Genomic DNA, 13,009 nt, shown 5'->3' with positions numbered 1-13,009 from the left:
TTGTGCAAAATTAAAGTTTTGACATTTTTATCATGTTATAATGTCAATCCCTCATCAAAACCATGCTCAGAGTGTTGCTTTGACTCATTCATGCATGTTGAGAAATCCTTGAATGTCAACAACTTATTGTTTAATGAAAATTACTCATTTCGTTATTATTATTAATATTTACSATTATTTAACCAGGCAAATCCCATTTAGTTCACAAATCTGTTTTTCAAGGGAGGCCTGGGCCTGAAGGCACGTACTTTGTACTAAGTGATTTATTTGACTCCGTAGAACATTTAAATCTCAGGCATTTTATTATTTTCAACTCAAATTAAACATAAAGATAAATAAGCTGTCTTGAAAGTGAATACGTAATTAAATAAATAAATCAGGTAAGGGCAGGTGCAGGGAGCAGCAGCGTCCAAAATACATCAGAAATTCGCCCAAATGAGCAAATTCCGTGAGATTATGCATTTTATACTGGATTCCATTTAGTGTCAATTCAGTGATACCGTCTGCATTTTCTGCGTTGTGGAAATCATAGATATCCCAGTCCTGTTTTCATTTTTTTTACACACCTGGGAAATATTTCCACGTACCCCATGTAATATGCTCAGGTACCACTTGGTTGGGAATCACTGCCACAGAGCACACCTCCCCCAAAGAATTGTTGTAAAGACATGCTGAAGTGGGAGTGTCTGAAATGGTAGGAGGTTAGTTCTTAAAGAGACAGAGACCAATTTCAGGGTGTTTAGACATGCTAAGTCTATTATTTTCGATACTTACAGTATTTTCACAACAACTGAAGTTAACATAATTGTGGGATAGAACTGAAGTATGTGCCTGAAAAATACACAATATCCCCTTTTTAAACTAAAGTCCTGCTGGGTCTTCTTCTCCAACATGTGACGGATGATGCAATCACAAAGCGACAWACTTTGACCTTAGAGTTTAGCTTGAATGTTTTTGGATGGCTACAAGGCTGAAATGAGCTTTTATTGTGAGGTGGTAAGGAGGAGCTCCATCGTCCGTGGGGAGCTCRGAGTACAGCCACTGCTTCTCCGCATCAAAACAAGTCAGTTGAGGTGGTTTGGTTTGGGCATCTGATTAGGATGTCTCCCTGTAGAGGTGTTCCAGACACGTCCCACTGGTAGGAGGCCTCGGGGAAGAGATTATGTATCCTCTCTGGCCTGGGAACACCTTGGGATCTCCTAAGATGTGCTGTAAAGGGTCACTGGTGAGAACCATGTTTGGGTTTCTCTCCTAGACCTGTCRCCCCAGTGACCTGACTACAGATGATCTGCAGAACRTGGAGTTTTTAAATGGTTTCCCTGAATTATCTGAATTATCCATCGAATCAACCTGGTGTCGCATTTTCATTTGCGTCTATGTCCTGTGAGGTGGCACCTGTGGTTGCAGAAACATGTAGCTTAAAGTTGGTCCAGTGGCCTTTACCTTTAACATGGATTTGACCATACAGCAACATTTAATAGTCTCTTTACAACAAATCTGCCCATAGCATGTCTGAAAACAAAACAACAACAACAACAACAACAACAACAACAACAAAAAAAACCAATCAACCAATAATTTATTTGCCCAGTTTTTATTTACTCTATCACATACTAAACACATGCAGATAATAATTAAACAACTGCTTTTAACTGAACCACATYGCRAGACAATYACCAAATTTATTCACAAGTTATACYGAGCAGCATCTATTCTAGGGAAGTGTCATGAGTGTTCTTGTCCCTCACCAGTGACTGACCACGGCCTGAGCTGAGAACATGGGGAAGGACTACTACAAGACCCTGGGAATCCCCAAGGGATCCAACGAGGACGAAATCAAGAAGGCCTACCGGCGCATGGCGCTCCGCTTTCACCCTGACAAGAACACGGACCCAAACGCGGAGGAGAAGTTCAAGGAAATCGCAGAGGCCTACGAGGTGCTCAGTGACCCCAAGAAAAGGGTTGTTTACGATCAGCTGGGAGAGGAAGGTGAGGAGTCTTGTCTGTCTGGAAATTGAGTGAAAGTTTTCAAAGAGCGCAGGCAGAAAAGCCTCCAGGGCTTAGTCTGTGTGTGTGAGCCCTCAGGAACAGCTCTAATATTAAAGCAGTGAACTTCAGTCACTGAAGTAATTATCCTTTTCATGTTTTTTGTGTTTATGTGCAGGGATATGTGTGACTTTTGGTTATTGGTTTCAGCAACATTTACCAAGTCCAATATGTTATAGTCGACCTTTATATACTGTAAGTGCAGTGTTAGCTGACAGATGGCTTAAGATTAGGCCTGAACAATGTGTCGCAAATGTATCGTCATCGCAAAATGAGCCTGTTCAGTAGGCATGTCGCAAATAACTTTGTAAACCTCAAACAATGGTTGGCTCACGTTTGCWTTTATACATTTTGTCAACATTAGTTTAATAAAATGGACCCGAGATACCACATCAAATCATCACCACTTAGTGGAGAAAATGTTGGAAAACTGCAATGATAGAATTTGCAGTTTGATTTAGGTCTGTTAACTTTCGTTTAAAACTTTTTTATTTATTTTCAGATGTATTTATTATTTGTTTTAAAAAACTTATAGTTAGAGTTTTTCAGTATTTAGAGCATCAGAAAATGTTTTATGGAGGCGATGTTTTGACGTCAATAAGAAATAGCATGCAGTTTTTTTGTTTCACTGCTAATACAGCAGCTGTGTCTAGTTGCACTTTTTAAAAATAAAACTGTCATGTTTAAATGGAAATGATGAATAAGTTAGTTTTTTTTTGCTCTGAACCCAGAGCAGAAAGTCATCAACACTGCATACTTCTGTATTTGTATTGCAAGTCATATCGCCATCGTAATATTAAGCCCTGTTATTGCACATGGCAGGTCATGCAGCCCTACTTGAGATTATTCTGTGGTTGAGATATGGACAAGCAACTGAGGGTGTTTGCATTTGCAGATGTTGTGTGTGTGTATTTGTAATGTATGAAGTGACCTGCTGTTTCATGTATTCCTCCACCAGCGCTGTTGGAGGATCGGTGATGCTGTGGGATGTTTTTACTGCTCATGTGGGCGGTAAAAACATCAGAGTTCTCTCTGCTGGGCACTGTTTGTGTGTTTTGAACAGACAGATCCTTCGGCTGGTTTCTGAGTTTGTGTTAATGGTTGTCTTCAGGTGGTGGGTGTTCGAGTGTGTGCACACGCAGTCCCACCTTTTAATCACGCTTTTCTCTTTGCAGGTCTGAAGACGGGAGGCAGCAGCTCTTCAGGCGCTTCCGGCAGCTCAACGTATCACTACACCTTCCACGGAGACCCCCACGCGACCTTTGCTTCTTTCTTCGGGGGCTCCAACCCCTTCGACATGTTCTTCGGCTCCAACCGCAGCCACAGCCGCTCTAATGGCTTCTCCTTCCACAAYGACCACAGTAACGGCGTGGAGCAGGATGCAGACATGGACGAGGATGACCCCTTCGCTCACTTTGGGAGACAGTTTGGCTTCCCCGGTGGGATGAGCAACGGATTCCCAGGAGAGGGTCGCAGGAGGAGGGGGGCGCCATCGGAGCGCTTGGGGACCAGTCGCAAGCATCAGGATGCTCCGGTGGTCCACGAGCTGAAGGTCTCGCTGGAGGAGATCTTCCACGGCTGCACTAAGCGCATGAAGATCACCCGCCGCAGGCTGAACCCTGATGGGCGGAGCATGAGGACAGAGGACAAGATCCTCAACATTGTCATCAAAAAGGGCTGGAAGGAGGGCACCAAAATCACCTTCCCAAAGGAGGGGGACGAGACTCCGGAGAACATTCCTGCTGACATAGTCTTTGTGCTTAAAGACAAAGGACATGCCCACTTCAGGAGAGATGGTTCCAATATCATTTATAACTGCAAGATCAGTCTAAAAGAGGTGCGACTAACACGTTTTTTTGTTTTTCTACTCCATGTTTTAGTCATGTTCTTTTGTTGAAGTTTTGTTTGTAGAGTAGAATACTTCAGGGGTCAAGAGAAATTTAAAGTATTTATGTAACTTGAGGCATTTGGAAGAAGTTCTGCTCTCTTTATTTATTACTTTCTTTGGCAATCTTACTACTTCTGCATACTTTGAGCTGTGGCTCATTCAGCTAATTCAAAACAAAGATGCTATGACTTTTTCAACTTTTATACTTTTCAAAATATTTAACTTTTTTTTACACACATTTTCCCCATAGAAATACCCTTTAGATCTCTGCTGCTTTTAACTTTTAACTAGCCTTTTCCTACTTTAAGCTGTAAGAGGAGCCTTTTAGCTACTGTTCTTCTACTTTTAGCTAGTCTTTTGTTACTTTTAGTTTCTAGGTTATAGCTAGTGTTTTGCTAATTTAAACTTGCATTTTGCTACTTTTGCTTTTAGGCAGTCTTGTATGAAGTACCACAAAGTGATACTTSAGTAAAAGTACAAGTATCTTACCAAAAACTTACTTTGGTAAAAGTTAAAGTTTTCTTTAGGAATATTACTTGAGTAAAAGTCTTAAAGTATCTGATACTTTTTGTATTTAAGTATTAAAAGTAAAAGTATTGATTTAAAATGAGTAGTTAGATTTTATGGGACATTTATTAGGAGGTGACCTCCCCAAAAAATTCAGAAATGACTATATTGTATTAAATTAATTAATTTATGTTAAATTTAGGATGCACTAGTCTAKCTGTTTCAGTTTATATACATATATCAAGGCTGCCCAAAGCTTTTCTCCAAAATAAAATCTATCTGAGGGCTGTGAGCAAATGCAATAATATAATTCATGAAATACAAATACTTCTTAAGTATTTGTTAAGTTGACTTTTATTTYAATGATTGTGCCCTGCTGGAGTGTGTGGCATGATATGGAATCAGAATTTTATATATTTATACTTCTCATTGAACCACAATTAAATTCACTTTATCTAGGAGGCACAATTTATATGGATAATATATATATTTTTTACAACAAACTGGAATGAAAATAAGCAAAAATTAAATAAAGGTAACAACTTTCTACTTCTTGACATTTTTAAAAATGTATGGAGTAGAAAGTACAGATGATTGTGTGAAAATGTAAGAAGTAGAAGTAAAAAGTTGTTTGAAAAATAATTACTCAAGTATAGATACCCAAAAATTCTACTTAAGTACAGTAACAAAGTATTCGTACTTAGTTACTTTACAGCTCTGCTTTTAGGTAGCATTTTTATCTGCTTAGTTTTTATTTGTGTTTGCTTCTTTTAGCCTGATCATCTCAGTTTCAGCTTCTTTAGGAATGTTCAGTACTCTCTGCGTTTTCACAGAAAACACAATGTTTCTCACGTTGCAACCCTCTTTTTAAACTGGTCAATCAGCGGTTCAGGCAGAGGCGCGCCACGTGTCATTTATTGGTAGAATTATATTCTAAGCAGGATGTTGTGGGGTGTGTATATCAGTGCGGTTGCTGCTGGGAGGCAGGATCAGTAGCTGCAGAGTCTCTGTCGGTGTGGTKCGAGAGAGGCAGCAGAAATGTGGTGTCCTGGCGTGACACGCGTGAAGCCACCCGCCTCCYTCGTTCTGTGCAGCTGTATGAAATCATATGCAGAAACACCTCCGGGACATCACGCACAAACTCGCATGCGGCCACATCTGCAGCTTCAAGCCCGTTYGCAAATCAGTTAAAGATGGATGGTAGTGTCGCAGGGGTGAGAATCCAGGCTGCTATAAATGTGGCTGTCAGGACATTTAATTGGTCCCTCCTGCCGGACGAGGGCAACCGGTTCAGCGCAGCTGTAGTGTTTCTAATAATGTTGCTGCTCTCTTGCCTGCAGTTCACATGCTCGACCTAACGGTAGGTGTTCTCAAAGCGGCAGAAATTTCAGCGGAGTTCTTTTGTACTCTGTTCAGGCCCATTTTGACCAGCTTTTTTTCTGCGAAAGTGTCGCCGGGTCTTGCAAATCGCTGCACAAGAAATGCAGCGGAAAGCATAGAGGAGCAGCGGCGTCACACAGCACAGAGTAGACCTTATAAGAGTTTTGTTGAGTCACATTAAGCAGGAGACGGTACTTAATCAGACCTGCACAGTGATTAAGTTTGCACTGCAGAACTCCCACACAGCTAAAGCCTTCTCCTCTTACCACCGGCAGATAAGAGACTWAAGTCTGATGGGTCTAAACACGAGACGGGGCTAGGGAGGGAAAGATGAGGCAGGGGTGGGGGAATGCATCTGGGGAATATTAAGGAAGTGGGTCAGATGATTCAGTTTCCAAAGCAAATAGGAGCTCGTATTGCAGTGCTCTCTTCTGTGCTGCTTCCTCTGARGATGTGTCTCTGAAAAATGCTGCAGTAAAACCAGAGTAAAAATACCTTAACAGAAGATAGCTTTGGTAAAAATGAGTGTAACTGATAAGAAAAGGACTTGCGTTGATAAATAATAGCCTCACCGACGATCGGTTCCACGAATCCATCAGAGGTCCAAAAAWAGAAGTGGAAGGCTAGGACATTTTGATGTTTGGGAGAATACCTTGTAATATTTTGATTATTAGAAGCTTCCCCGACAATTTGGTYGCCCAGTTTTGTTTGTTGCCTGAAGGAAGCTCCAGTGAACAGCTTTAGTTCTTTGCTGCCAAATTGTGTGAAACTCTTAGGAGACGTCTTGCAGTGTCTTCTCAGTGACAGCCATCAGATGCAATAAGAAACTGTGGCTCAAATTTGACTCTTAAACCAAACTATTTCTGAATCTATAGGAGGACATTGTCACTATGGCCCTGCAGCGTGCRCTTGTCATCTGATGTAGGGCTTTTCGGTGCTTCTCTCACTTCAGCAGCAAAAACCCACATGCAGAGATAAGTAAGGGCTAACCGTGGTGGATAACTTTTGACAGCTCTGTCTCTGCCGTCAGGTAAATAACTGTAGACGGGGAGAGTTTCTGGAAATCGGGCGGCGCATACAGTTTTAGCAGCTATTGTGTTTTAATCCCACCACGTTCGTCATCATTGTTTGCTGCCAGTTCCTGACAAGCTGGGCAAACAGCCCAGAGTGTGGCGAGGACGCATTCTGCTCCCTAAAACACAATTTCTAGGGTCAAGCGTGTACCCATGAGAGTTATCATTAGGATTTGTGCCTCGGAAATGAATTTAAACCTGAAGAAAGAGCTTTGAAAGAAAGTCAGAAGTGTTGGTTTGTTTGTGTCAGTCTCGATGGTGGTGTTGTCTGAGCTGAGCCTAATGCAATCGGTGATCAGCTGGCAGTGTGTCGAGTGTCATGGCAACCTGTCTGTGTGTGWGAGACCCGTGTTTGTCAATGGAAATGTTCTGAATTAGAGCCTTGAACACAGTGATAGGCAGAGTTAAACTATAATGGAGATACTGGGAAATWGGATTGATTTGATTTGATTTATTTATTTAACAGGAAAAGATTATTAAAAATCAAGCCTGACTCAGCATAATTGCTGTTTTACAGCAGGTTCCTGTTCTGCAGCACATAAAACACTCAGAAATACAGCATCACAATCACATCATTATTATTACACCATAGACAAAGACAAACAAGCAYACCAAATTTCAAAAAGGCAGCATTTGTAACATAGGACRTCTAAATATGAGCACAACAAAAAGTGGATGCTGGAAAATGTTTGTTTTCCTCTGATGCAGCTGCTAACTTGAACTTTTTGGTCCCCATTTTTGCTTACATTGCTGGACTTGAAATAAATGACGATAGAACTTCAGGAAAAACCGATGCAGCACTTACCTTTATGTACAACAAGGGTGCAACAATACMTGTACCCGTATCGAACAATACAGATTTTTAAAATTTATTTTTATCAACTTGTCTTCTGAAGATGCGCTGTGATGAAAGATCAGTGGATCTGTGTTCAACTACTCCACCTCGGCTGCATTTTCGAGTACAGATCCACTGAGAAACTAGCTGTTTCAGCAACATTTAATTTAAAAACTGTGCTTTTGAGGTTAAATGAATGTTCATACTTAATTTAAATAAATTACAAGATAAAAAAGGGGCATGGAAATTTATTTTTTTTTTTGTATTGAAAAAATATCGAACCGTGAGACTAAAATATCGAACCAAACCGAATTGTCAATTTTCTGTATCGTTGCACCCCTAATATATATATATTAACATTATGAATTTGATCCATGGCACAGCTAAGTGCCTATAATCTAAAAAGTAACTGAAATAATATATATAAACAGTATATACRGCCTTTTTAACAGTATAACCAGCCTTTTTTGGACTCATTATATTATATTTTTTGGAGACTAACAGATGAGTTCAGGCAGGAATCCTGGTAGATGTCRATGTTTGCAGATGACACTGATCTGTGGTGAGGACAGGGAACAGGTGGAAGAGAACTTGAAGAGGTGGAGGTACACAATTGAAAGAAGTGGAATGAGATGGAGGCAGGTGGAAACGTGAGGCTGCGAGGAGCAGATTTCATGGGATCTGTTGGATTATGTGATTGAGATGCCTCATCTACAACCAAACCAAAGTTTAGCTCAGTGTTAGATTGACTGAGTWAYAGTTAWATTTTTTGTGTTTTCTAAGATTGATTAGAGATCTAGAATCAGGTTGATCAGGTTTATTTTCTGAGAATTTCCTTGAAATCTGTTCACTGGTTCATAGGATATTTTGGGTGATTGTGTTCGGTGTAAATGGGGTGAATGATGCTCAGTGGAAAGCCTGTGAAGCCGTTATACTCACACGTCTCAACACCCAGGCTGGATTCATGCAGTGCTGTGATAAGAAGGACACACAAGTGTGTAAAAGTGCGTGCGGACGGGCACGACTGTGCAGATCTGACAAACCCCCCAACTATTTACGAGCGCAGCCGATTCCTGCCTCACTTCATTAGCCCGAGATATGAGACGGTTGCTAAAATTAGCCCTGACACACTCAGCGCACACACACAAACTCACAAAGACCCAAAAAACTTTTCACCCTGCCAAGGTCCTAATGTTCCTGTTCCTGACTTCCTGCAGCGCTGTACTCCAATGCTAAGTGATTTGACAAACATGGTGTCTGTCTGTATTTGTTGCACACATTACATACCTCACAGAAAACTCAACAAAGGTTGCAGCGGAGAAGATAAACTCTGGTTTGACCTCATGGAAACATTAAGTCACTGAGATATTTGTGGCTTTGGCACGTCATTCTTTCGAAAGATATTAACCCTCTGTGTGTGTCCTCTCCCCCTCCAGGCGTTGTGTGGCTGCACTCTCAGTATTCCCACGCTGGAAAACCGCGTCATCTCGCTGCCCTGTCACGACATCATCAAGCCAGGGACAGTCAAGCGACTCAGAGGGGAGGGCCTTCCTCTCCCGAAGAACCCGTCTCAGCGCGGTGATCTCATCGTGGAGTTCTCCGTACGCTTCCCCGACAGAATCCCCCCTCAGTCCAGAGAGATCATCAGACAACACCTCCCCCAGTCGTAGAGACGCACATCTGACACCTACAGAAAGCAACACTCTACAAACTGAACAGGGAGAAAAGCTGCCCACAACACTGCCTCACCTGCTCCTCCAACCCTCCCATGTCCCGAGTCAGATGCTGCGGTTCGTATGAACAGCTGAGGGATGAAGAATGGCAGATCAGGATTTATTTCCTTTGAAACACTTTTTTTTTTTTTTGCCATTTGGCCCAAACACACACGTAACTGTGGCTTTTATCAGACCTTCTTTCTGAACTGATTTTCTTACAAATTTATGATCGGTTTTATAAGCTGTCCAACTCTAAGGTACTTGTCTTTTTGTCACAGGAGGAAAATCTAAGGTTCTTTTAGAAGTTGTTTCTTTTTCCAGATTTTTTTTTCTAAAAGTTTTTAAAAGTGTGGCTTTATTATTGCCATCTTGAGTGTACCAGCAGCTTCCACATGTCCAGTAAAACCCTTGTTTTTTTTAACTAAAAATAGTTCCCTTGACATTTGCTTTTCTAATATTTTCAAAATGCATTAGCCCTGAAGAATGCAGGCTTTTTAGTACAAACCCAGTTCCAAAGGAAATGGAATATTGTGTAAAATGAATGCAAGATTTTCAAATCTTATAAATCTCTATTTTATTCACAAGGGCACATAGTAAACATATCAAGTAATTAAACAAAGACACATTAGCATTTGTTGAAAAAAGGTGAAAATGGGAAGGGGTTCACCAGTCTGGAAAAAAATAACACTAAGGGAACAATTTCATGTAATATCCAATCACCTACAGTTCACATTATCATCAGAACATTTCAAGAATCTCAGAGAAATGTCTGCACAAGGGACAAGGCTGAAGGTCAAGACAGGATTCTTGTGATCTTCAGGCCCTCAGGCATTAAAAACTAAATTAATTAAAAGCTGTTATGAATGTCAGTGTTTGGGCYCAGCTCTATCATGCAATAAAAGAAGCTAATGTCCCGTTGTGATTAAAATATGGGTTTATGAGATTTACAAATCATTGCATTATATGTTTTATTTACATTTTATTTTACACAACGTCCCAACTATTTCAGAATTGGGTCGTACCATAGTCCTATCCCCTAAATTAGTCGCGTTATATATCAATTTATAATAGCTTATCTCTGCTGAATTGAACAATCTGGGAATGACAATCATATACTGTAACAGCCTGGTTATTATTACAGTCTGCTCGTAACATGGGTGCTTTCCCTTCTGAGCTGCGTGGCTGCCAATAACAGATTAGCCTGGCTCAGTTTCTAAGGGACATACAGGTGCCTTAGCCCAAAAGTCCACAAGTCCTATCACATATGTGAACACAGGTCACACACTGTAATTATCTACAAACAGCCATGCTCTGTGCACAACAAATGATGCCCTATGCTGTGTCAGTAATTCCTACCAGGACATGGTCGTTTTAGGGAAACAGCAATGTAAAGTTTATATCGTACTGTATGTAYAGCGAGCCGGGATGTTTTTCACGTGCGATTTGATACGAGAACGACAACAATTTTCTGTCAGTGTTTCTTCGATGTAAAATGCCATACAAGTGCAAGTCGAACTTCCCAGAGGGAAGAACGCATGGCTTTATGTTTTAGAGTAAATAACGGAGGTTACGCTGACGAGCTCTGCTTCGCTGTGTGTGTTCTCAACTCTTGTGGCTTTTTGAAGGCCACGGCTTGGTGCTAATGTGAGCAGTGTCAAAAACTAAGCCACACCACTGGTTGTTTTTTGGTTGTACTTCGACAACAGCTTCTAGCCTCTGTAACATCTGTACTTTGAACTTTACATCTATTCGGCTAGTAGGAAAGCCTGTTTTTTGTTGTTGTTGTTTTTTGTGTTTTTGGAAGAGCGCAGCAGCTGTTCTCTGTCTCAGCTGCAGGTGTGGGGGCGCTGAAACCTCGGCTCTTCCTTACTGAGTTTACAGCACAGACGAAATGTGTGTGTGAGCATGAGTTGTGCAGGAAGTGTCATAGGCCAATATTTATGTGTGTGTTTCGCACAAAACGATGTTTAAAAAACATTATACATAAATGATGTAAAGATAGTGGGGAAAAGAAGGAGATGATGGGAGAGAAGTGAACGTCTGAACGTGTGATCGTGTGTCCGGCTGCTGAGAGACTTGATGCCACTGCTTGTCTGCATTTGACAGAAACAAAACAKTATTTATTAACTTTTAATAATGGAGCAAATAAACCAAATGTGTGAAGTTCACTTTGTGTTTTACTGAGTCYGTTCTGCGTCAGCTACACACTGACTTTGGTGTGATGTACTCCCCCAAACTTGTTCATGAGTGAGAGTCACGAGTTTGCAGCTTAATAAGGRAATGACTTAGTTGGAAGTAGGAAACCTAGGAATTCAAATCAGTCTAGTTCTCTGACAACCTGACATAAAGTATGCTCTAATTGTAGTAAATCTGCTTACAAGAACAAGTATCAATCTGATGATGTCATGTTTTTAATGCATAACGTCAGCATTTTTGTGCAGAATAGGTCATTTTCTTTTGAAACATTACAATATTTCTGGGTTTTCACATGCTTTAAATTTTTGTTACAATTGCAATAAGGCTTCTTGTTTTTTTTATCTGAGCAGGGCTGTGCAACTAAATTGCTCAGGGGGGCAAAAATACTGAAAGTCAATAGCTCAGGGGCTGCGCATCCGTCGATTACTAATATAACATAATTTAAATTTACAATTTAAACTCTATGCTTAGCATAAAAAGTAAGGAAATTTGTATTTGGTGAATTATTTCTTTGTTATAACAATGCTTCTTGGCAGCAAATCTGTGAAAACCTGTTCAATTTCATTCTAAATGGTGCCACATTTGTAAGGAACATGCTTTTGAGTAGTAGAGCTGAATATGTAGGTTATGCACATGAAAAATTTGCCAAATCTTCTCTGTCAAACAGCTTATTTTGTGACTCATGTTTAGAGATTCTGATACCCTCAGATGCTGCCATTCAGGTGACTGGCATAAGATTTATTGCCAAGAAGCATTGTTACAACAAAAAAAATCTACCAAACACAAATCTCCTTTAGTTTTATTTGAAATGAGTTTATCAGTGGGCCTGACAGAGCTCACCCGGGGGGCCACATCTGTCCCACGGGCCACTAGTTGAATGGTCCGGATGTACTGGAGCCTGTGACCCTTTGCTTTAAAACATCCTATAGTTCTATTTTTTTCCTGATCCATTCACTTGCTTTACTTAAAATAAAGAGATAAAACTACCAAGATCATAACAAATTTCCATTTAGAACCACTGTTGATAGCACTCTGTTAGCCTGGTAAAAACCAGCCCCTTGTTCTTTGCTTTGCTTCACTAGAATTGAGGAAGGTAAGGGCCAGTCTAGCACTCTGTACACAAATATATAAAGAATAAGAGAACATATCGTGTTGGAATGGTAACTCTTACTTTAGTTTTAGTTTAATAGTTTATTCATTTTGTTTGAAAACAAAAATTTCAATACAACAAAAAAGGAAACACAAATCTCATAAAATGAAAGGAAGCAGAAGAAAAAAAATCTTATACTGTATCTGCCCCTATTTAATAAAAAAGAATTATAAAAATTAATTCATATTTATACGTGTACACATACACACATTCATATAT

General features: G+C 40.3%; 1 protein-coding gene across 1 annotated transcript; it reads left to right on the top strand.

Moving 5' to 3' along the window:
• Window positions 1-1,751: 1,751 nt before the first annotated feature.
• Window positions 1,752-11,612, top strand: dnajb5 (DnaJ heat shock protein family (Hsp40) member B5; the record flags this gene model as incomplete). The annotated part of the gene is given in 3 exon segments (XM_014014445.1): window positions 1,752-1,989; window positions 3,222-3,883; window positions 9,166-11,612. Coding segments are annotated over 3 exon segments (1,107 nt in total). The 3' UTR covers window positions 9,400-11,612.
• Between the last annotated feature and the right edge of the window lie 1,397 nt (window positions 11,613-13,009).

Source organism: Austrofundulus limnaeus, unplaced genomic scaffold, assembly GCF_001266775.1.
Source record: "Austrofundulus limnaeus strain Quisiro unplaced genomic scaffold, Austrofundulus_limnaeus-1.0 Scaffold114, whole genome shotgun sequence".
In the NCBI taxonomy this organism is placed as follows: Eukaryota; Metazoa; Chordata; class Actinopteri; order Cyprinodontiformes; family Rivulidae; genus Austrofundulus; species Austrofundulus limnaeus.
The sequence above is the reverse complement of the archived record's forward strand: the minus strand, read 5'-3'. Positions and strand labels throughout refer to the sequence as shown.